Below are 24144 nucleotides of genomic sequence, written 5' to 3' on the forward strand. Positions count from 1 at the left end.
GATACAGACGAGAATACTCGCTGATTGGGTTGGACTAATAGTCTTAAGACTTTATCGGATTTACAAGGCTCTACGAAATGACACAGACATTACAGTACCGGGTAGCACTTATTTCACAAAGGTGCGCTCCTGTTCTGTAGTTGAAGCTAAACACGTTGAAATATTCGCCCGTTAATATGACTCCATGAATGCTCATTATCATGTTACCCTACTTACCTTTGCTGGACTGCACTGAGGGGGGGGGGCGAAAAGCTAATGTCACCCAATGGTTCAACTCAGCCAAAAGCGATCGTCTTCGTATGACATGCATTAGCAAATATAGGTTCATCAAACATATTTCGAAGTCGGTAAAGTGTAGAGGTTACGACAGCGTTGAAAAAGGAGCAGTGTGGTTTCAGGCTAGTCATCTCAATGGACAGGTCGTTCCTGGAGGTGCTTGGAAGAGTGACTACTTTTCTAGCATCCAACCAACAATGGGACTTTGGTAGCGGACTCAACCTGAAGTCGTCAGTTTACTTGACTTTCACCTTTAATGACTTGGAGTTAGAATACTTGATTTTTCTCGGACATACGGAACGGTGGTTGTCTGTGTCACGCAAAATTTGGATTGAATTAACCGCTCAAGCCAATGTTACGCTTGGAACCTAGGCATAACAGTTACAGACACCTTTGGTTGAAGAATTTGATATTGCCGCACAAGTGATTCCAGACACGAAATGAAACAAAAATGGTTTGGGGACACCACTGCGCAGAGGAAGAGTGCTTGATCGGGGTGAACAGTGACTTGTCGGAGATAGGTGCGTTATTAACACAAAGGCCACGTTTTCCATTTTGCACCATTCTCTTTTCTATCACTCCTGAGAGACAATTTTTCTAGCCATCTTCCTCAGAAACAAGCTGACATCCTAGACCTAGTTAACTTAAGCAGCCTCTGAGATTGTCCATTACCTCAGTGCTGATTCATCGCCTTACGTTGCCTGTACCCGATTTTTCGGGCTCTCGCTTACAGATACAGTGGCAGAATAAACTGCTTTCTCATGCAAATGTTTTGAAGGATGAACCGACAGTCCTCGACCTTCTTCCGAGCTGCTCACCCACCCATGCATTTATATCAAACTTCTGAGAACAGTTTAGTCTTGAGTGCTCACTCTGCACTGATGAGGAATTAATGCACTCTGAAACCTGATATCCTTTTGCTCCGTATATGCTATGTAAACAGTATGGTTTTAGAGTCAGATTTGGGATACTCTTAGATAAGGTCACGAAATATGCACCTAAATCTCTATACCTTTCCACATCTGTTTGAATTTCGTTGAGGAACGGCTCACCCCCTTCAACCGATGTCGCCAACCCACTGATGATTTGTGAAATGAGGAGCGAAATGTTCTTCACACGTATTCCACTTTTTCCGTCACTCATTAAAAGAGGCACGAACACTGTGAGAACTGTGCGCGTAACATATTGTGGTCTTCCCCTGGAACCGAAACAACGACTGTTAGAAAAAACATCAAAGTATATAGCGAAGTACACTCATTTACAAACTAATTTGGTTTTTCGAGAGGCTCAGTTGGAATCCAGCTGAATCTCTCGGTTCTGATGTTTCCATGTTTCAAGTAAGACATAAGGTTGACGGAAATTCGGGGATTGCGCCTACCTACCTGATGAGCCTTAAGAAGGGCGAAACCGGTCGTGGGCTGTCGAAGAGTTTTCAGCAACCTCATGAGTAGTTCATTCCACAAATCAAAGTATATAGTTTTGACAGTCTTTAGCTCAGCAACTTAGGATCATACCAAACGAAGAAACCGAACTCCGTTTTTCTGTTACGTATGATGCATAGCCACCCTCAGATCATCCACCATCACGATCCATTTACTGCTCTGGATACCGCGGAACTTAAAGCCTCAGAAATTTAACGCGAACTTAATTCAGCTGGAAGGAATTTCTCTTTGGCTTACTGGGCTACTGATGAGCAAAACAAGGATATGCAGTTGGATTCCGACGGTTTTTAGCATGGCTTCATCATCGCAATAGAATCGGCGTAAGCTGCTTCCATCGTGAACAATCATGAGAAGGTTTTTTGCTATTCACAACAAAGGCACAACTACCCGGTTGCTCGCCTTGTCAAGTGATCGTTGAAGCCGATCGGAAGTAATTTGAAACTCCTCCGACCAAACAATTCAAGATTTTGCCAACCACACTAGCCGTCAAGGGCCGTTAATCGACACTCAACACTGATCTAGTATGATAATCTGTAGAGGACTTACCGATTGGTTCCCTGCCTACATTAAAGCCTGGCCAACTTGCTGACTTGTTCACTTGGCCTGATGAAGCTTTTGCTAAACGTTGCTTAAATAAAAATCGACCGATCGTTTACCAAACCCTCCTGAAACAATGAGTTCTTACTCGATTCCAAACATTTTCAATCGATTGAAGCATAAGGGGGTTAGCCCAGTCGTGTTTACTGTTGCTCAAATTAACCGTATGCACAAGTCAGATACAACTGTTCCATTCCGTAATGCACACAGATACAGTCAGAATGAATACTTTTATTCTCATATTTTCCACAGTCTTCTGCATCAAACTAAGCGGTGCTTTACTGACGGTCAGTTGTTGAAGGCCATAGTTTTGTAGGAGAAACTAGATAGCCTCAATATATGGCCCGTCGTGAGTAGGGATGTTTCGCTATGGGTGACAATACACTACGGTTTATTTGTGCGGTTCGCTGTTGCTGTTCGCTTTACTCAGACATTCTTTGTAATTCCTTCTCAAGGAAACCAGACCCTAGAAGCGGACAGGAGACACTTGGTTGGTGCAAATCCGACTTACTTATCGAAAGGGGAACACCATACTGGATTAGATTCATCACTTCACGGTCTCACAGACACTGTCGATGTCATTGATACCGCTCGGCCTAATCAGTAGTTTACCCTAAGAGGGATTTCGAAGCATGCAAAGGACTTGAGGTGAAACAGAACTGTGCAACGTTCGGCAGAACGGAACAAGAAATCTGTGGTTCGAATCCAACCTCAGCATCTTGGCTATTCCTGCCTAGGCTTGGGAAACCTGGAATCATCTCTGGCCTTGTGCTTCCTTTCGGTGGCATGGATGCTAGGAACCGAAAAGTTCAACGGCTGAAATATTATTATTTGTGTTATGACCAGGTGGTGCAAAAGTTGGTCGTTCGTGACGACTCAGGTGACAGGAGCCCACCGACGTTCGCAGACTCTTCATTTCAGTCTGTTATTTTGTGTATCCGTTTCTTTTGCATTTTGTCTTGGAACGTTAGACCTTATGAGATCATGTGTCCATCATCTTCATATGCTAAATTCTTCACTAGAACACCCTTTTTTCGCATGGTTTGATGGATGCAATAGCGACCTCCTGTTTGACCTGTCAGCACCCACCGAACGAAACCGATGGGCATTTCTGAACAGTGAATACTGTCACATACGGGTAGAACTGCACAAAGGCGGCCAGGAACTTATGAACTGAGAATTGTACTTCACCATGTGCATATGAGAGCAGTAAACAGTCGACAACCAGTTAACTCGATGACTTGTTTTACCAAATGGCGTTTTAGCTACTCAAACAATTCGGTCACTTGTTAAAGCAGGAAACTGAGCCCCGAATGGCTGAAAACTGTCTCCATGGGCCTGATTTAGACTGCGGTGCCCAGCGCTTGGTACTGTCGGTAAAATAAGAATTCAGTTGAAGTAAAGTGGTATACTGTAAATGTGAGGTAATCTGATGCAATGGTCAACGAGTCAGGCGAAGGTTCATTCACTACACCTAAAGTAGCATCACACAAGTGAACCACGCAAACAGTAGCTAACCGGTGGAACGGGTTACACACTTTCCACTGGACAAATTTGTGGGCCAGTGTTTCACACATATACGGTACCAAGAAAAGAGAACATGTGTGTTCATGTGTACGCCGGAAAACCAAGTTATCATTGGCCTACGAAACAGCACTGGTGAAAGGCCTGCATAAGGTTAACAATCCCACGAAACGACCTTGAACCTACATCTCTTGATGAGCCATCAATAACTGTATTTCGATCAAGATGCTGGGAACAAGAATGTTACGTTGCAAATCCATTTTCCTCAATCCCGTCCACCACAAAATGTGTATGGCATTATGAGTTTCCGCGGATTTTGAATCGTCGTGATTATGCTAGGGTCATTTTGAGAGCACGGTGCCGGCTTGAGCCTACAAACGAATAAGTCATCCTGATTAGAGATGTCTGACGCCTACTTGGACATTTCTTGCGTTTTAAATAATCGATATAGGTCTGAAGCAATCAGTAAAATCAGGGAAGTCGCAGACTGACTTCTGAAGGCAGAGAGAGAGAGAGAACGAATAGATTACCAAGAACTTTCAATCAATACGACCGCCTGTTTCTTGCCAACATCTTAAGCGAGTATTTCAGTCTAACTTTGTGTCCTGTTTTGTTCAATTGCCTGGTGATCTGTGCTTCGCCCCTGTCTTTGAGAGAGTTACCCTGGGATAACCTAACAGTGCACGAAGTAGGCGAAATACACCTATTTTCAAAATAACTTGTTGTTAACTAATTCCAGCTGACTCTCCACCTGAAAATACTTCACAAAGGTGGCCTCATATTTTAATTAGTACAGTACTGGAGATATCACCGACAGTAGCTGCGTCAAGGGAATATACAAAGTATTTCTAGCGGGTGTTCTCTCCTATACCTCAAGCTTTCTGTCAGTTTCACCGTCGTCTGCCTCACCGAAACCTCAGGCTAATTAATAATTTCGAACTCTGGTAGCTACAACCAGTGTTGCAGTTTGCAAAGACAACAGGATATGCCTTCAAATATAGGTTGACTTAAACACAAGTTTGGCACTGGATGGGATTCAACGCCTGGTTAAATAGCAAAAACATGATCATGAGCGTAAGGAATCTTAGTATGAATACGCTTCTTTGAAATCGAATTTCACAAATTGGTTCCATTATTCAAAAGAGGTGTTTTTTTCAAGCTGTTAGGATAGTTGCTGGATTGGATTACATCTTTCGTTAGTTAAGTTACCCCGGCATCTTCGGGATGGAAATTTATTTTGACCTAGGGAATCAAGTATGATCCAGCGCGCGTCTGTGTGGTACTCTAGAAAAGCTCCCAATTCTACTGTACGAGATGACGCTCAGTATTCGCACAATGCAATTGAATTTTCGAAATCTATGACGAGTCCCTGATGGACTAAAGCAATCTGTCATTTGAGTTCAGAGTACTACTCCAAACTTTTGAGCCCCATTTAGGCATCACGGGGTCTCAGCGATGCTGAGAAATTATTCCACCAAACTTTTCCGCCAGAGATATAATTGCTCCAGTGGACAGGTGTGCTGCAAAAATACGAACGTAGGTTAGGATGGCTTTTGGTTTGAGCACATACGCAACAAAATGCAACATTTCGGTGCAGCAGCTAAGAGAATTGTGCGGCTAATGGACACCATACGAGACACAGTAAGTGGATTTCTCTTGAGCGCAAGAAATTCAAAAAGGCGAGCTTCTCTCATGCTCATAGACGAGTAAATCTGTTCAGTGGAAAGAAAGAGACAAAGCGGTAGTTAATCTTTCCCTTATTATTCGTGATGAAGGGAAAATCATCCGGCTAGTTTTTATACCGAGGTACTCGTTGTACGTCATGTTCCACGACTTAGGTATTCGTCTGACTGCTGATAGGGTGAGCAATTCAAAGCGAAAGTAACTTTACTGGGTTCATTGGCTTGTGCGTCTTTGAGTGTCCAGAAGACTGAGGTGCGTAACAACCAAATGGCTGACGTAGTAAATTCCGTTTGAGAAATGATGATATGTAATAAAAGAGCATGTTAATTCATGAATCATTCGGTGCTCCATTGATAAAACGTTGTTCGGTTGTTTAGCTGGCACTGATCCGGTACTATCGGCTGGAACAATGTTGATCTTTGACATATAATCAAATGTATTTAAGATAGCACTTATCTGGCTTCAGAGTGGTGATATTTTCGTCCTTGTTTTGTCACTTGTTGAAATCTTTAAAAGGATTGTATCACCTATTTTTACTTAACTCGTGTTTTCTCAATGTCGAATTTCTGGTCTTTTCATATCAAATGAATGCAGTGTTTCAAAGTTTGCGTAATCGTGTGACAAGTACCTGAGTAGTGCCTCCATGGGTTGAGAATCCTTCTCGTATCTTCATGATACCGCTGTTGATAATGTATCGAGCTCTGAGTTTCAAAAGGCTATAGTTTTCCCAAGAAAACATGAAGTATTTAAAGTCATGTTCGTCCTCCTATCAGCCAAACGCGATGTCTCTCTTGATGAGTTGACCTTTCACTGAGCTGGTGCGATCTATCTCCAGTTCCACTTGGGATAAACTGTGAACTATCGCGGGACTTATGGCTGAGTTCTAAGTGTCCCTCTAAGACTCATTATATTCGTCTCTCCCTTGGTTGAACAAGACTGTTAACTTCGAATATCCAAAGATTTGTGGTAGCAACTCAAGTTGACACCGGCTTATTACGAAAGGCAAGATTTTACTGCCCTGCTCCAAAATGATACAAGCCAAAAGCTTTTATCCCAATGTACAAGGAACATTGTTTTCTTTTTTCAAGTGACTTTTTAAGTTCTCCTTGATTCTGATGTCCTTACACATTCCCAACAGTACAAATAACAGGAACGTGACTGACTTATCGGATGGCTTCTTGGGAAGAAAACTGCCTAAAACGTTGGACGCTCTCCGTTTTGGGCGTATTCTTTATGTAGTTGAACAGTTGAACGTAGTTGAACAAGCACTTTCGGGTCCGTTCACATGTACCTTTCCCTCGGCGGTGTCTTTGTACAGGGTAATACACCAACCAGTGCAGCAGTTTCATCTCTTAGGCACATTGTGTACCAAATATGATAGTGAGGTGTCACTCAAAGTGTGAAGAATCTGCTTCCGTTTATCGGACTTCCGTGTTTCGGAGAGCTTTACTGGAAACATCAGTGAGCTCATCAACTGCGGAGGGTCCGTTAGTACACAGATGTTTCGGAATAGCATTAATGCAAATTTATTGAGTCGAGAAGTGTCGAAAACTGTCGGCAAACTTGTACTGTTCCCTGAAGTCCACTGAACCCCCTAAAAGATATGTCGACCATGCACATTAGCTCGAAATAGCTTTCTTAACTCACGGTGTTAATCCCCGTGCCAGCTAACGCGTGGCTATTCCCATGTCTTTCATCTACTCACGAGTAGCGTGATTTAAGATTGTTTTACATAATGCCGCCAGTGCCTGCTGACCAGCAGTCCAGGTCTTTTCCCCTCCGTCACATGGGTGATACCGTCTCGTCGCCTGCATATCAAGCCGCACTTCGGATGTCACACTTTGATCGCCTTTAGGATGTCCGAGTTGTCAAGGCAGTTTTCCGGTCATCCAATCCACACATCACTTTTCCTCACTATGTGCACGAACACACCATCCACTACGCTCCCTCCTTGGCCATGTGATTGTGCCAGACAAGAAGTCAGTCCTCTTATCACTCCGGTGAGATGGTGAACCGGTGTGGCTGAGTCAGATAAACTGCACGTTTGCTCGCCATAAGAGTGTGACCCAGACAGACCAGTGAACTGGATCGAACAGCATGCTGAGTTAGCTGTGAATGCAGACAGACAGCCAAGCCTGACGAAACCGAGCTCTCTGGCGGAACGATCGATAGCTATCGGCGCGCTGCGCACGCAGCCGGAACGCTGAACGGACAGCCATCTATGCCCGCGGCTGCCTTTCGAAACACAAGCGCTCTCAATAGCCTTTCGACCGCAGCATTAGAGCTGAACGTCAGTTGGACTGCAGCATCCCTTTGCGACAAATGTCGTAAGAAGGACGTGACAGACGCGCAGTTTTTCTTAGAAGATTTTAGACTTAATAACTCAAATAAAGCCCACCCGCTTTAAACGATAACTAGCAATCATCGGCAAAAATAGTCATGACGCAAAATTGTTAGTTCCCTTCACTGATTGATGAGAAGATCATTGTAATGTAACTCAACTGAGCTTTAGTGATGTGATTGTTGTGTCCAACGGGTTTCGGGGGTCTGCAGCGCTACCTGACTGGGAAGCTCTGACAGAAGATCCAGTCGATTGAGACGAGCAGAACACTTACCGGGTAGTCGTCCGATCGACTACCCAGTCACATTAATCAAGCGTAAAAACCACCTGTTGAGACGTGATGATTCAGGTGCGTCCAGCGTGCACCGGTGGAGCAGTGACAACATGCTCGCCTGTCAGATAATCGAATTTCAAACCCGGTACGGCCTACGGTATGCACTGTTGATGCTCTGTTAAGAGCGAAACGAGAGTCCAGTGCCTCTCACTTTTGGTGTGGATTTATTGGAACACCAGGAAGACTGTTGAAGCCAGAGGTGTGTGAATATGAATTCCACAAACTCCGCAACTACCGTAGTGTTTTCATCGCATGTTACTCTGTGTCCTCACCCTCCGTCAGAGACACCATCAAACTCAGAACATCATCGTTTACTGGACACAGGACACCACATTCGTACCACAGCAGCTTTTATACCTATCTACGGATGCATATCTGGATGAATATCTTAGCCACTGCGGAAGCCATTTGCGTGAGGATTCACCAGTTTGATCTTTGTATTCAGGGGTGATTCGTATGGGTGCTATCACTAATGTAACCGGCCAGTCAGGTGAAAAAAATCACGTAACCCCTGCTCCGTGTTATTCTCATCAACAACATTCATATTCGACCACCAGATTTTATTCAGAACAAGTGTGTCTTACAAGCGGTCAATTTTTTCCCTACCGAACTTAGATAAGATAAAGGTGAAGGATCAGCAATTGGCCACTCACAAAATTAGGGTAGATAGTTTTTAACTCGAGTACGGATTGTCACCCACCCACAAAGCAATGTTACACGTCCTAACCTACGCATACATCGAAAACAGACAAGGAAATTTTCCACCATGAATAACAACAACTGCGACCTTGAGTTACCAAACTGGTCAACTGTTTATCTAAATGTTATCAAAATGAGCTTTGACCCCGTGTAATAAGATTTTGGGGAGAAATTGGCCTCATTTATAAAGGCACAACAAATCAGTATCTCGTCAAGGAATGCTGAAACGAGGCTTTCTTGAGACAGCCGATCAGTTCAGGTGAGAATCGGTCAGTTTATATGGCTACCAAAGTAAGAACAGGAACTGAATGGGTGAACCCATCTTCGGAGCTTGTCAACGATTGCTGTTTATGTGCGGCAGCAGATCACTAAAACGAACTCAGCATAATTGGTTGCATGCTGTGCTTGGTTAATACTGTTCATTAACCGATTTGTTTACGGAAGCAATTTTCAATGCCATATCCACTGCCGTCTTATATCTGTTCCTACTGCCCCGCTGAACACTGTTTCCGTCGAGCTACGTTCAGTAGCTCCAAGCGTCCTGTAAGATCCAGATCCGCCCGAGCTTTGCTTTGCTTCGACAGACTGATAGTTGCAAAAAGCTAGTTTTTAATCCCTACAAAGCGAATAAATCGAGAGAATTCGGGAACAAGTTTGAGATAATGTCTCAGAGCATGCGTGTAACATCTCTTTATATCTCGGATCCACCAAAATATCGTTTATAATTGGGACTCTGTTTGCAATTGATGTTGCCTGTCATTCTTTGGATAGTTTATTGGATAAACTGCCTGTGCAAGTCTTCCGCTTGTCTCGTTAATCATGAGAAGGGGTAATACCACACTTGATCCTCCCCACTGAATCCAAATGACTAGTACTCGAACGATATCGTATGTAGGAACCCGCGATTAACTCCATTTGACCGTACCATATATGTGCTTTATATGCACGTACTTCGTTTTGGTTAAAAGGATTACTTCATTTTTTCATAGTTTCAGAATGCCTGAGCCCAACCATTTTTGTTTCGCATAATATTAGTTATGGGTGTTTGTATATCATCGTTATTCACTGGTTGCATAGTTAACATTTTTTTATTTATCAACCCTCAGAAATGTGCTTTGCACTTATTGTAAGCTTAAATTCCCTTAGGTGATTGACGGCTTAGAAGTTCAAGACAATTCAGCTATTTTGGTCATTTATTATCATGAATGGTTTGTCATGTGACACGCCACGAATGATTGGAGAGAAACGTTCTAATAAAAAACAGTGAACCACCATCCCTAGTTAAGGCGCTAACTTGCTGACCGGAAAGTCTCTGGTTCGAACCCAATCTGGAAGCATTTCAGCCCTCGTGCTTCTGTTGTTTAGCCCGGCAAGTATACACCGAAAGGGTTTTACAGCTGGGTGATCATTATTTTATTATTCAACTAGGGGGTTGCTCCTTATTGGCGGGTTGTCTTTACTGAAAAGTCATTCCTCTGAGTTCCTTTAGCAACTAATCTCGATCTGATATTCGTTCTCTGATACTGTCAGACTTCACATTTCGGGCATCATGGAAAACACCAACTGACGAGCTTGACCTGTTAACGGCAAGTATCGTTGGGGTGAGCTACTGAGCGATGGGATGGTCGACAAACTGCGTCGCTGATACCTTTGGGGAACGTACTTATCAAGGCAATGCTCCCAGACAATGCATCGAGTGATCAACGTGCTCTCCAACGCACACGAACGCAAAGGGCGGTGACTGAGAGACTCGGTCCAGGGACCTTTTGGGGGACACATAGGCTAAATTGCATCCACCCAGCCGTCAGAAGCGTGTGTGCTTGTAAAACCCTTACGATGGAGATCTTCTAAGCACACTTCTCAGAGTAACCGATGTTGTGTACGTTCTCACAAGTCATTTGACGGACAAAACGGGATCAATTTTATCTCTGAAGAGAAAAACCGTTGATACAGAGATAATCCGGGTGATAAGATATGGCCCAGAAACAAACGACAAAAAACGAAACAACAAAAACGAATCGTTCCACTTTTGTTCCATTCACATTTGCAGTTTGGACACGGATTATGGTGGCCAATGCTCAAGGTTGAGTAAGTAGCTCGCCCCAGCAGAACCGACGGTCCACCAGCGTGGCATTGCAGTCACATAACAGGCCGGCGCAATCTCGCTTGATTGTGATATTTCATCCGTTATTTACACTTAATGATTTAGTGTTTGTGTTTATTTGTATCTACTAAGCCCCATTCACTTATGGTTGTCTGTGTCATCGGAACAATGGTGTTGGCACTACTGGACGCGTTTCTTCGTAATTTGGGCTTTCCATTTGTTGCCTGTTCGGATAAAGTGGGAAAAATCTATTGCGTCTTACACGTGTCTGACTCTTGTCACCTCTACATCTATCCCAGGATCGCACATATATGAAGGACAAACAGCACACCTTCAGACCTAAATATGGCCCCAAAGCCTCCACAGGTCAAATATTTCTACATCTACGTTCGTCCGCGAGTCACTAATCTAGGCAGAACAGGTCCGCCATCTAGCATAAGGAAGAGCTAAGTGAAGAAATGGGGACCGACAACGAGGCAGACGGCCGGATGAAAAAAAGGGTTTATTCAGGCTCCCCCTGGAATAAAGTGAGGACGTATTACCCGAGAGATTACTTTTTCACAACATATTTCAGCTTTTACAACTTCCAGATTGATTCCGGACCAGGCTGTCCTTCTTTAGCATTTAACTGTTGTTTATGTTCTGTTGTGGACCCTTTTCACGCAGCGTTGAAGGCAATCCAATTAGAATTATAAACGAGAGATTCAGCAGATGATCACTTGTGTAGCTTGTAACACGCTAGCAATTTACAAGTTAGTGGGACCCCATTTACGTACGAACTGGTGTTCAAGTAGAAAACAGGGTTGATGGAAACTCAGCAACTACTCCCGTCTGATAAGACCCTAAGAGGGCCTAAATCGGTAGTGAACTGCCAAGGATTTTCCGTCCATGCCAATCTTGTTCTTCTTGCAGACACATTTCCCCCTACCGTAATCACTGCAGTCACCCGATTTGAGATGTGCCTTTGTCGATCGAGATGATGCTGGCGATGACGAACGGTAAACAAAATGATGCATTGACGCTCTTATCACCCGGACGTCAAACTGTTGCGCAACCGAAAATTGGGCTGAGTATCATAATCACCATCGTTTTCATCAACTATACAACGATGTTGACTTTTCCATCTCATGTTCACCAACCTCATTTTGACACCTAGAGTAATCGGGTTTACAAGGTAACTTGGGTTTTGAATATGTATGGATATTACTAATTACAAACAATAGTAATCCTTTAGCTTCTAATATTTACGGTGCCCAGCCTCCATACTACCCGAAGGAAGCCAAGGCACGAGTTGAGATGGGTTTGAACCACGGACCCTACCCGTTCAGTGAGTTTGCACCTCAACCACTGAGCTACCTCAAGCTCATTAATATTACTAGGTTGCGTATGGATTTACATCCATCCAGCGGAACAGCCAGAAGGAAAAGACTCTTGCATCTAGTTCAACGTTATCAAGCCTAACTCCTAGTAAAGATTATCAAACCACCTATCGAAGATCTGCGTTCGCCGAGACGAAAATCACACGGGATCTGCTTTGCGGAATGTGCGGTGAAGACGGACCTTTCGACAGCCGTACTGGTTGAAAACCCGGGATGTGACAGAACAGCGCATTAACGTCGCGCCAGTGGGCGGGTTGCACAAGTATTATGCGTTGCCACTGGTGATTTCGCCAACTGCGGGACGCTTGATAAAGCAGGTGGAGCCAAGGACGTAGGTATTAAGAACCCAGCGCTAGCATTTAAAAGCTGAAGCTGTTGTTGAAGCATGAGTTCAACCTGATCTGTTCCGTGATCATGGATAACCGACCCCCGCCAGACTGCTAAGACGTCATTTAATACCCCTACGCACGATACACGTACTGAGCTGAACAAACCTTCAACTGAATCCATAGGTCAGAAGACAAACGACATTTGTACCCAAAGAACGTGAAAACGGGGAGCGTGCGTATTTGCAAGGAACGAAATCGAGAGCCAGGATGGACCAATAATCACATCAGGGCAGTCCGGAAACTCAATCTTGGAACTTTAGGACTTGTTAACTCCTGATTCTGGGATTCCATGAGCACTCTGTATTTAAACCTAGTTGGTTCAAAGCATCTGATCAACTGGTATATGCCGCTCATGGCACGGGGCGAGATGGACCAAGTGGATAGGGCGCGAATTTACTGACCAGAAGGTCCGTGGTCCGAGCCCGACCTCTGTCTCTTGACTTCCCCTGTCTAGACTTGGGCTACCTGGTAGTATCCCAGCACTCGTGCCCCCTTCGTATGGCATGGCAGCTAGGCACCGAAAGGGTGCAACAGCTGAACGATTTATTTTTAGCAAATGGCATAACGTATAGCGGTGCAAGATGTTTGTGACCCTCGTAGTGGAACTATGCACCAACAGCACTCTCTACTGACATTACGAAGTGGANTTAGTCGTGTAGGCCCTTCCGAACCTAAAAAGCCATCATATTCGGAGCGATCCTTACAGCGTGGTTCCACTTACTTAGCACGTCCGAATTAACACACGACAAGTTCAAACAAGTGATCTGAATGCAAATCTTACGAATTCAAAAACTTTCGTGAAGTTGAGTACATCAGGATGGGCTCGGGTTCCAAGACTGTTTAGGAGTAGACAGAGTAAAGTCTCCCCAACCGCACTTGGTATTGTAGGGGTAGGCTGCAGTATGATGCCATGATACAACGAGAAATCAAGACAAGATGGTAACTTGGCAGTATGGTCAGTAACTTCGTGGTTGCCATCATTATTTCCGCGTCGACTTGCAGTTTCTGGAATGCTTCATACGAGGCGTTCATTGGGGATTTCACAACCACACTTAGGCGACACCAGCATAACAGTACCCAGATCGGGTGTTCAGTGATGCTTAGGCGAGTAGGTATGTTTGCTGTGGGTGTTTCAAGCCGACAGCTGCAGGTGATTTCTCAGACTGATCAACTTCTTTGCTTCCTGGGAGATATCGGGTTACCAGAACACAGGCAAGAGGTCACTACTGTAGTACGTACGTAATGCAGCGACCAACGAAAATTCTATCCCGACATTGATGAGAAATCCACTTGCCAGAAACTACCATAATTCTTGAAACTTGTTTGTGTTCTTGAAGTTACGAGAGTCAGCGAAGTACTTAATTCCAGCTGGACCGTGAGTCTGGTTTCCATCGATCGACCAAATACGCAAAGAACCTCATTTCTGGTGGGGAAATTGAATTGAACAGGCTAGCGACGGTAACAGAGCGGACCAGACAAAGTTTGTTGCTCCTAATACTCCTTACACTGAAACCTATAGGGCTCCTACCAGTCATCATGAGCATAATCATTAGGAGCGACAACCGTGAAGGGGACAAACAAGCAGTCAAACAACTCCCGCCATGCATAAAGCAGGTTTCACCTCCAAAGTGAGACTGGGCTAAGTTCATAAGCCATCCACAGGAACAAGTAGCCCACCATCAAGGAGAAAAAGCACCACGTGGGAAAACGCCAATTATGTATGAAATGCCGGCACGTGCTGAGCATTGAGTCAATTTAGAAAAAAAGGATACTTAAGCTTCTCCTACGATCCCAAAAAAACAATCGTAGTCTCGTCATCATAAACGTCACCGAGGAAGGAGTATGTTACAAAAGCAAGTGTGAAAATGCCTAACACTCAAGCGCAGTCCAAGGCGCAATTCGATTCCGTAAACTTAGCACCCACAAACCAACAATGTTTTTCTTCTGATTCCAAGAACAAAGTTATCTGATCAGCAAAAGGAGTGGTTTTCTGAAGAATAAAAATGCGATTGCGTTGCCCACATGATCACCATCAGTTCAGTTCTTGAACCAGCTGAACTTTGCGGCCGCGTTTAGTTGAATTCGGTGCGACGCAACAGAACAGGGAGAGAAATATCTAATGCTCATCGGTTTGAAGTAGTGAAGAGCGACAGATCACAACACGATGAACGTGTGGCGAATTCATTTACAGATGGTTTTTGAAGATTATATACAAGTTCCAAAGTCTTATACCTTGAAAAAGACTGTCGACTGAGGCAGAAAGATTATGCTAACCGACTGTCAGGGTGTTTCTGGATTCGGACAGTTGCCAGAGTGGACAACAGAACAGTTGTTCGACAAAGCGGGGTCGACCTGTTTGGATGCTGCGGAATCATCTTCGCTGGGTGACAGCTCACTGGATTGACGGATCGTAGAAGTGACGGACAAAGGTTTGCGTCTGTTGGGACCACGAGCTTGCATCTGTGGACCAGAGCGACTATCTGAGGCATGACTAGCACCATCACTTTGACGCCGACGGCCACGTGGAACAGTACTGATGGATTCTTGATTTTTCTTGCGTGCATTATTGCCACTCGATCCTCTAGACCACCAAGAGTCTGTTCTCGTTCGTTCACATGAGTCGACCCCATCACACAGTTTATCTACCGTAATTTTGCTGGTCGAGACGGCAACAGATGAAGTGAGAACATCGCCGATAGGCGTAGAGGGGTTACAGTTCGGGGTAGTACTAGAAACCGGAGTATCCAGAAGTGAATTCACTTTATCATGTGAAGGTATAAGAACCAAGCCATCACAGCCAGCATTATTAGCTGGCACGGGGGGCATCACCGAAGATACATTTGTCTCCTCCGCATAAGCCGGTTGTTGATCGGGATTGTCCATACATTTTCCTAATTCTACTGTTTCAGCATTCAGTTCAGTAGATATGAGATTCACTCCCTTTGAATCACTATCACCATTGCACTTTACGGAACACGAATGTGTGTTTGAGGGTACTGGCATCTCTCCATCTGGTTTGTTAATCGCTGCGATAGAGTCCTCTGAACCGGTATCGGATTCATAACTAGATGGAAGTGACGGTAAAGAAAGCTTCAGATACCGATTGCCACACTCTGTAAGATCGGGAGAAGTGAACAGGTTGGATTGTGTTAGAGGGGGGCACACATACGTTGGAAGCAATGAGGTAGCTGCGGCAGCGGCAGTCGGGAAGTTAGCTAGAATTGACGGCGTCGTCAGAAACACAAGCTGTGAGTTGCATCCATTGGTACCGATTTGCTGTTGAAAAAATAAAAGGAATACCATGAAAGACACTTGAAAAAGACTGTAGGGTTTTTAATTTGCAGAGAGGACCGATATACATAACGAAATGGCAGTGTGTCGGAGTGAGAAAGATTAAAGTGACAAGAATGATGACAAGCTAGTTTGAGTAGGCACCTTTACGCCAGTGTCATAAGTTATATGCACTGGTATTCAGGTAGCGCGCAACATCCTTTGGGACGTATGCTGACAATGAAAATAACATCCAATACGGAAGTTGGTACTAAGGATTCGGTTTAAAATGCATTAACTATGACATTTAAAATAACACGGCTGCTAAACGACAAGCGTCAAACTAATCATCATTGACAGCAACACCAAAGAAAACAAGCGTATGTGTGTGTGTGTGGGGGGGGGGGAATAGCTTAGTGGATATTTACTCATCCGCTCTGCATACCGGGCTGCGTAATGGTTAGCGTGTCTTTTACTAAGCAGATGAAGAACAAGTCATGTACCAATGGAAAGCTCAGCATTGGTTAGTTACGGCTACAAAGGCATGCAACAGGTATTCAAGTAGGATCAAAGAAAATACCTGGTATGTATGACTGCGTCAGGGTCGAACGTAACAAGAGTACGTAAGAGCAAGTTATACCATGTAATACCTGAATGCACTCACCCAGGCGGGTTGGGGTTGTTGCGACTGGACATATGAAGCAGAGTATTGTAATTTGACGGGAAGCTGACCGACGTGAGAGGGAAGTTGGGGGCCGTTAAGTGCGGGTTGATCAGCGCCTGCGCCGTCTTTTTGCACGTAGTTTGTACCCGGGTGCACGACAGGGAATCTGGAAGGTGGAAGTGTTGTCGAGGTTTTTGGTACACTTGAGTTACTGTCGAGGGATACGAAATAGGGATTAACCATATTCGCAGCATTCTGGTTCAGCTGAAGCCCAACAGAAACTGGGGTTTGAGGTGGTGGTCCGATTAGAGGAGTTGCACGACTGGAACTGGCCGGAACATGCGTGTTCAGCGTTCCAGGTTGGACGGTAGTAATTGGCAAAGAGAGTAGGGGGTTCGGGCCCGGCGTACCGTTCGGCAATACAGCTGTTAGTAGAGGCAAATAAAACGTAAACGACTTATCAGAACGACTGGTTCGTCCACCATCGACCCTTTTGTTGGCATTCTGACCAAAATATGGACACAACTAAGATGACATACCGCTCGTTGGATATCAAATTCACAGAATACAGGTTCTAACAAATAAGTAAACCAGCTTGTAAAACCAGTTTGGAGGCTGAAAAACGCATTGCACAGTTAGTGTCGTCAACTCAGGACCACCCATTATTGTACACCAAACAAAAGGTACATACACAGTAGAATGTTGTCACACATTTTTGAAACTCGATGAAGGCCATCTTACAGAAATTGCTTCCGCTCAAATTAACCTAATGTGATATCATCAAGTAAAGAGTTTTATTAAGGTAGTGTTATGCACTGTATTCTGTGGGGAAGCATACACTCACAGGAATGTGTGACGCATAGACCAAACAAGGCGAGAAGTTTTAAACAAGCACTATGCACAATTGTGCATCTGTCTTGCGTAAGTGAAACTTCCCAGATATCCTCACATTACGAGCCATAAGGCTGAGTTACCAGAACCCCCTTCCAAAATGGTTGTGGACATAGGTAGATAGTTTGACCGATTATTTACCTGTTCACTCAAGGGACGGCAAGCGTCGATAGGTGATTGAATGTAAATGCGTGTTAAGTTATTAAATGCTACGGATGAGTTATACACGCATCTAAGTCACAAAGGATATGTACCTTGAGGGGCTTTGCGTATCGCCCGCATTATAGATTTGAACGAATTCATTTCCGTAGGCGAGTATCTGGCACCACAGATTCACACTCATCAGAAACGATCTGACCCATATCATGAGTGAACTTACCACAATAGCCAATTGTCCACATATTGCTCCATGAGACCACAACCATTTATGCAGTTTACGTAAGGTAGTAAATGCATGAAGTGAAGAGGTCACCCAGTTAATTTCGCCACTCCTCTAGTTTTAGTTATCTTCGTGAGAAATACGTCCAATTCTCATAGGAGGTGCAGACGTCCTTAAAAGGAACACCTTTAACAGAGCTCAATTTGCTAGGTCCGGACATTTTTGCACACCGGAAAAAAAGGAATATCTGGAATACACACACGGAAAAGTGATAGTATTCGCGCTAAAGGACACAACTTCGATTGGTAAATTTCCCGGGTAGTCATATGCGTGCGTGCAATGTCGAAACCCTGGATCAAATGAACAATCGTTACACACCCGGATGGATAAATATCCTCATTTTCAGTAAGTCACACGAATTCAAGTGGTCTTTATCTTAATTAAGAGGCACGCTAACAGCTGTGCGTTGTACATAACTAAGGTGGCCTACGTGAAACAATTGATTCCCATACCATACCACCACGTTCACGTTGTGCGTCAGATAAGGGCTAGTGAATCGCTGCAGTCGTTATCGCGTTTTTCTCAATCATGTACTTGATAGGTTGGAGTGAGATGAGTTCATCCTTGCAACCGGTCGATCCCAAGAAGGAACCAAGTGAAAAATAGATTAATACTCTGAACAGTTTATCAGGAAATGGGTTCCACAAAGGACAGCAAGCCATGCTTGGCGAACGTCCCTCTACTTATAAGTAGTTAAACTGAATCTCGTTTCTAGAGTCGTCTGGAAGTGAAGATTTCACCCTCAATTGCTGCAAATGTCTCTCTTGAAATTTCCGAAGAGAAAACTGGCCGATTTTCCTGTTGTTTTTCAATGTTATATGACTGACGCTGTGCTGCTTCTGGTTAAAATATACGGGACCGACCTCCCTCTAATAAAGGCGGTTTCACCGACCCTGAGAGTGCTCTATAAGTATCAGTCACATTCCTCCAAAATGGCGCAAATCGCGAAGTGGACGTGACTTGGCATGAAGGAGATTAAAAGAAGTTTGAATGTTGTTGCTAAGGTCCGCCTTCCAAGACGGCGTCGGAATGACCTTATCTGCACCGAGCTGAAGATGGCACGAAATGGCGGCTAATTGATGCCGTGCTCTCAGTTTCCTTTCGGCTTCTCTGATTGGGTGTTTGAGGTTATAGGCACCTCAGAATGCCTGCGTAAGCTAGCGCCACAAGCCCCACTCATCCACTTTTCTTTTTCACCCTAAAGATTTAAAGAGAATCAACTAAATCCTGAGATTGAAAGGCAGTGGAGTCTCACTGACATCACTGGTGTTTGGGTGTAAGCTGTTTGAAACGACAAAGAACAAGTGCACAACAATCCAGTACCTCTAAGAAAGTGCTTCAATAAGGATTCAGTACCAGACTTCAAAGGTGCATTGAAAGGGGATACACCTCAAATGGACATTTTATAATCACTGGAGGACGTCTGTGAACAAGCAAATACGAATTAGACAGACTACCCGCGTCTGACAGACTTGAAAATAAGCGTGGAGTCAACCCAAGAAACACCTGCAGAGTAACGAATATATAAATTTACGCGGTTTCGGATTCCCAAAATATTAGAGCATGAAAGCTGATGATATGATAACTAAAAAACTTACAAAAATGTTCCGCATTAATACACTCAATACGAAAGTTAGAAACAATCCAAGTCTGCATTGAAAAATGCATTCTGGGGCTGATGCTGGACGAAACGAACTCACCTGGAGACAGCACACCACGTGATTGAGGGGACCCTGTTGGCTGGATACTCTGGATCAATACTGGAGATTGGCCTAATGGTGACAGCAGCTGGGTAGCCAACGGAATACTGGGTGTGAAAGGGGTAGCTGGCTGGAGAGGCTGTGAGAAGGGTATGGCACACCGAGGCAGGGTAACTGTGTTGCTTATGGATACGCCTTGTCGATGTAAGGGATTATTGAGAGAAAGTTGGGGTTGAACTACTAACGTTGTCGCGTGAGCAGCTGTTGTGGGCCGTCGCCTCGTGTTTGCTTTATCTGCCAGCTTACACATTACTGGCGCGGTATTGTCCCCCAACACTAGTTTGGCAGCATTCAACTGTTCGATCGCCTTTTCGGCTTGCTCTGCGAGTGCGTATCGAACGAAACCTATTCCTGGGATGGTATAAAAGGAACATGGAGGTGAATGCATGAAAAACAGGCTTGAGTGATTCAAGAGTGACCAGCGATAAATTAAAGAGCCCCGGAGGGTTCGCTGATCCACGATGCGGGGGGTGGTTCACCGGAAATGCGTAGATACATATATATGTGGATTACATTGACTACATAAAGTGCAAGAAAATGAGAGATTCATATGGTAGGACAATCATTTTCCAATATACAAAATGTGACCATTACTAGTTAAGAATTGAGGAAGTCAAAGAAAAGTAAAACCTACAGGTCTCGTTCTAATCGTAAAAATACGGACTGACCGTCCGAACTAGACATGATGAGCCGTATGGGTAGGACACAAATTTCTAAGCACAACGTGAAGGACGACGGCTTGCGACAAAACGAGGGACACACCTGTGAGTCGATCTTCATTCTCTAGTAACTTGACTGAGGTGACCTGCCCGAATTTCTGGAATAAAGCTTCCAATTTCTCTTTAGTAAAGTCCAGTGGCAGGTGTCTCACGTACACATTGTGGACGTCCTTTTCGTTCTCATGCGCGAATTTTACCAATAGTTTCCGTCCAGTCAACTTGGCCTGTTCGATTATATGATTCTTAGCCTTTTCTGCATCTTCTTCGGACGCACAATCGATAAAGCCATAGCCTGGAAAAGAACCATCATATAATGATAAAGTTGGGAAGGCTAAAAGGACCAACCTGCTTATCGAACCAGATTTCACGAACCATACAATAAGCGGATAGAAGTGACTCACCCTTACAAATCCCATTGCTGATCATCGCCTTGCACGACTTTGGTTGAACAACATTTTCGACTAGTGACCGAACAGTGTCATCCGTGTCCGTCTCATTTAAACCGCTTATGTACAGATTGGTCTTTGATGTGATCATTGGTTTTGTCCGGCGGGTCTTCAAAAGAAACAACCGGAAATCACAACTGGTAAAAATCATGAACGCGCGTGCCGAAAAGTGAAATGGTTACCCATTAGCCACTTTACTGTTGAATGAAAGCATCATTTAGACCCCATATAAAACGCAAGAAACACACTGGATTGTGCAGCGTCATCAGCCTACCTAGGTTACTATACAGTACAGGTACAATAACAACCCGATTTCAGCTGTGAGCTCCGAGCAAGGATGAAATGCGAAATGGGAGGATAGCCAAACTTTGGAAGAGACGAATTACTCCTGCAACGAGAACTACACCGGCGCTACCAACTGTTCAACTGGTGCAGGAATTGCAAGGGTATGGATGAATTTAAGTAACAGCTTGGATCCAGGTAGTCAGGCCGTCACCTACGGTATTCATGGCTCATTGGGTGAGCACGGTGTGGCGTTATGGTATGTTCGGTATGCTGAAGGCCAGCATGATATAGTAAGATGGCACGGAGGGCCTGATTCTTGATGTTAAGCTAACAAAATCAACCGACCACACGGGTGGTTCAGAGAATATCTATCTATCGAATATAATCACGATAGCTAACCACGATGCAGAATTAAAACAGAATCATGGTTCTCAACGTAAGATGGCTGTTCCTAACCTAATTTGATTAAAACTAGTCAACTCGAGTACAAGTAAAAACACAGGGATGTATATTAAGACAATTTAATGGTCCGCAGATCATTGAACACCCGGTCGTCTGAGCACAACGCTAATATAGTTGTAAGGGAGTTCCAGCTGTTGTGGTTCTGTTAGTTACTGTCTTACACAGTTCACTCAGCCAAACATACACTGGCAAGATGAACATGGAGCAAGAAAGCAGCACATGACCTTGAAAGAGTTCTCAACAAAAAACGATGCAGAAGTTGACCACACGTACATTAGATGACATTGAGAGGTGATATCAGCTGTTTCATTCATATTTTTATAAAGTCACATTTACCAGAAAAATGTTTTAAAAGGTCGAGCCGAAAATGTCTTAATTGTTGGCTATCAAGGGAGCATTACCAAGAGGGCAACTGTCCTAAGAAATGAAAATGTACTGAAATTACCGGTTCCAGGGAGAGAGCGCCAAACTGTTTGATGGGTTCAAAATGACGAAGGTTTGGTTCTATCCCAGCCACTAATGGAGTCTGCTGCTGTGAAGGGATATTGGTACATTGGTGAAGGTGGCCAAGACCACCACCCGTCAGAGGAGGTAAGAATGTCTGTAGATAGGGGAACGGAGTCCCGTAGGGAATCGAGTTTTGTGGAAGGGGCAACGGTTGTGAAATCGAGCCAACTTGAGGGAACTGCTGAAGTGCATAGGGTGGGGTAAAAGCGGCGTTGGTGAACTGTCGATTAGCCCCGACCGGTGTTTCCACTGTGGGCTGAAAGGCATAACCAAGGGTCTGCTGTGGAACGTAGGTGCCAGACGTTGATTGTAGTGAAGATCCCGGAAAGACAGTGGACTGGGCATTCTGGGCAAGGCGGACATAGCCGGAATGAACTCCTCCTAGAAGGGCATTTGAGTCCACGTTACCAACTTGGAAGGCCTGGGCGTTGGGAAGTGTTGGTTGGTTGGACATCGCAGCAAGTGCTGCCCACTGTTGCTGAGTGAAGTTTGACATTGTGGGTAACGATGGATACTGAAAAGAAATTAACAAGGTTAGTGATCCGAAACAGACAGCAAATAAGTGAAGCGAGGTAAAACGACGAAACTCACCATGCGGCTAGGATCCCACAGTGGGCTATATAGCTGGCAGTGGACCGAGGTAAAAAATGGATACTAGGTCGACCAACGGCGACATTGGCTTAGCTGAAAATGAAAGATTACGATGGATGAAATGGAAGTCTCACTAGTTGGATTTCAGAGAGCAGTGGTGTATTGTTAATGCACCCGAAAGGCAAACGAAACAATGGTATGGAGAGACGTACAAGTCTACTCACTATCGGATTCGACAAAGCAGTGTCATGGGAGGAAACGCTTGGCACCTGGAAAATAGCTTGTCCGAGGACCCCATGTTTGCATGCTTGAAATCGGAAACAAATCCACTCGTTCAGCTTTGATGCATGTCCTAAGCATAGACCGAAAACTGAGATAATGCCAGGGCATCATGCCATGGATGACCTCGATCCAGAACTTTTCCACTTTCACTTAGGGCGTTAACATCTTGCACGATTCAAGTATGTCTGGCTGCTTAGTGCAGTTTACCGGAGGCACCACTGGGGACATATTACCATTGAGGCTATTCGGATAGGGATGCTAACTTCGTCGAGATATATGTTCAGTATTCGTCAACCCTGTGGGCACCTAGGACGGCCGTACTGAACATGCCCGGGAACACGTAAATTCGACAGGAACGAATTTCGAAAATATATATTTAACTATATAACTGGTACGTTGTGGAATGACAAGAAGCAATAATGTGACTGAGTTCAAATGAGGTTTCCGCATTCACAGATCCCGTTGGGAGCACTGCTACTAGAATGCTTTGCGCAGACATTCTCAACTTATGTTTGTTCATAGCCACATCACTCTCGTTTGAACGGCCGTGTTCCTGTTCTGGCGTAATTATTCCGGTGAGTCCACACCAAAGGGAAGCACTAGACTCGAGTTTCGCTCTTATTAGAGCTCATCAGCAGTGCATTTCTAATGGCGTGCCGGGATTTGAACCCCGGACATCTGACATGCGAGGCGAGCGTGTAACCACTACTCCACCAACGCACGTTGGACGCATCTGAATCATCACGTCTGAACAGGCAAAACGTGCTCACACTTGAGCGATGTGATTGGTGTGCCCGACTTAGTGTTAGAAATATAGCTTTCAGGTGGGCATTTCTTGAAGATAATCCCGGAGCAGCTCAATATCGTTACTCATTTTACGCTACTGATGGCCTAATTTGCATTTCGCATCACTATATTCTTCCGCCTTCCAGTTGATAATCTATCAAAGCTATTTGCCGTTATCCCATCGGCAGAAAAATGATAGGAGAGCCAGTAAATCAGACAAGACAATCAAACAGATACTGGACTATCGCAGAACGTCCAGGTATTCTAAGCACCC

The 24144-nt window shown here is 44.5% G+C and overlaps 2 protein-coding genes across 2 annotated transcripts in view; one reads left to right on the forward strand and one right to left on the reverse strand.

Moving 5' to 3' along the window:
• Positions 1-727: 727 nt before the first annotated feature.
• Positions 728-15832, forward strand: T265_02649 (hypothetical protein; the record flags this gene model as incomplete). Its single annotated transcript, XM_009166947.1, has 2 exons — positions 728-797; positions 15678-15832. The coding sequence occupies 2 exons, from the start codon at positions 728-730 to the stop codon at positions 15830-15832; spliced, it is 225 nt and encodes a 74-aa protein (XP_009165211.1).
• T265_02650 (hypothetical protein) overlaps positions 14475-24144 on the reverse strand; it is a gene marked incomplete at both ends in the record, with an annotated part of 31866 nt that continues 22196 nt past the window's right edge. Inside the window, 8 exons of the mRNA XM_009166948.1 lie at positions 14475-15832; positions 15938-16044; positions 16703-17127; positions 19733-20143; positions 20555-20803; positions 20913-21066; positions 22150-22725; positions 22803-22895. Coding sequence (XP_009165212.1) covers positions 15049-15832; positions 15938-16044; positions 16703-17127; positions 19733-20143; positions 20555-20803; positions 20913-21066; positions 22150-22725; positions 22803-22805 — 2709 coding nt within the window. The remainder of the gene's footprint in view (positions 15833-15937; positions 16045-16702; positions 17128-19732; positions 20144-20554; positions 20804-20912; positions 21067-22149; positions 22726-22802; positions 22896-24144) is intronic.

Source organism: Opisthorchis viverrini (assembly GCF_000715545.1).
Source record: "Opisthorchis viverrini unplaced genomic scaffold opera_v5_33, whole genome shotgun sequence".
Taxonomy (NCBI): Eukaryota; Metazoa; Platyhelminthes; class Trematoda; order Opisthorchiida; family Opisthorchiidae; genus Opisthorchis; species Opisthorchis viverrini.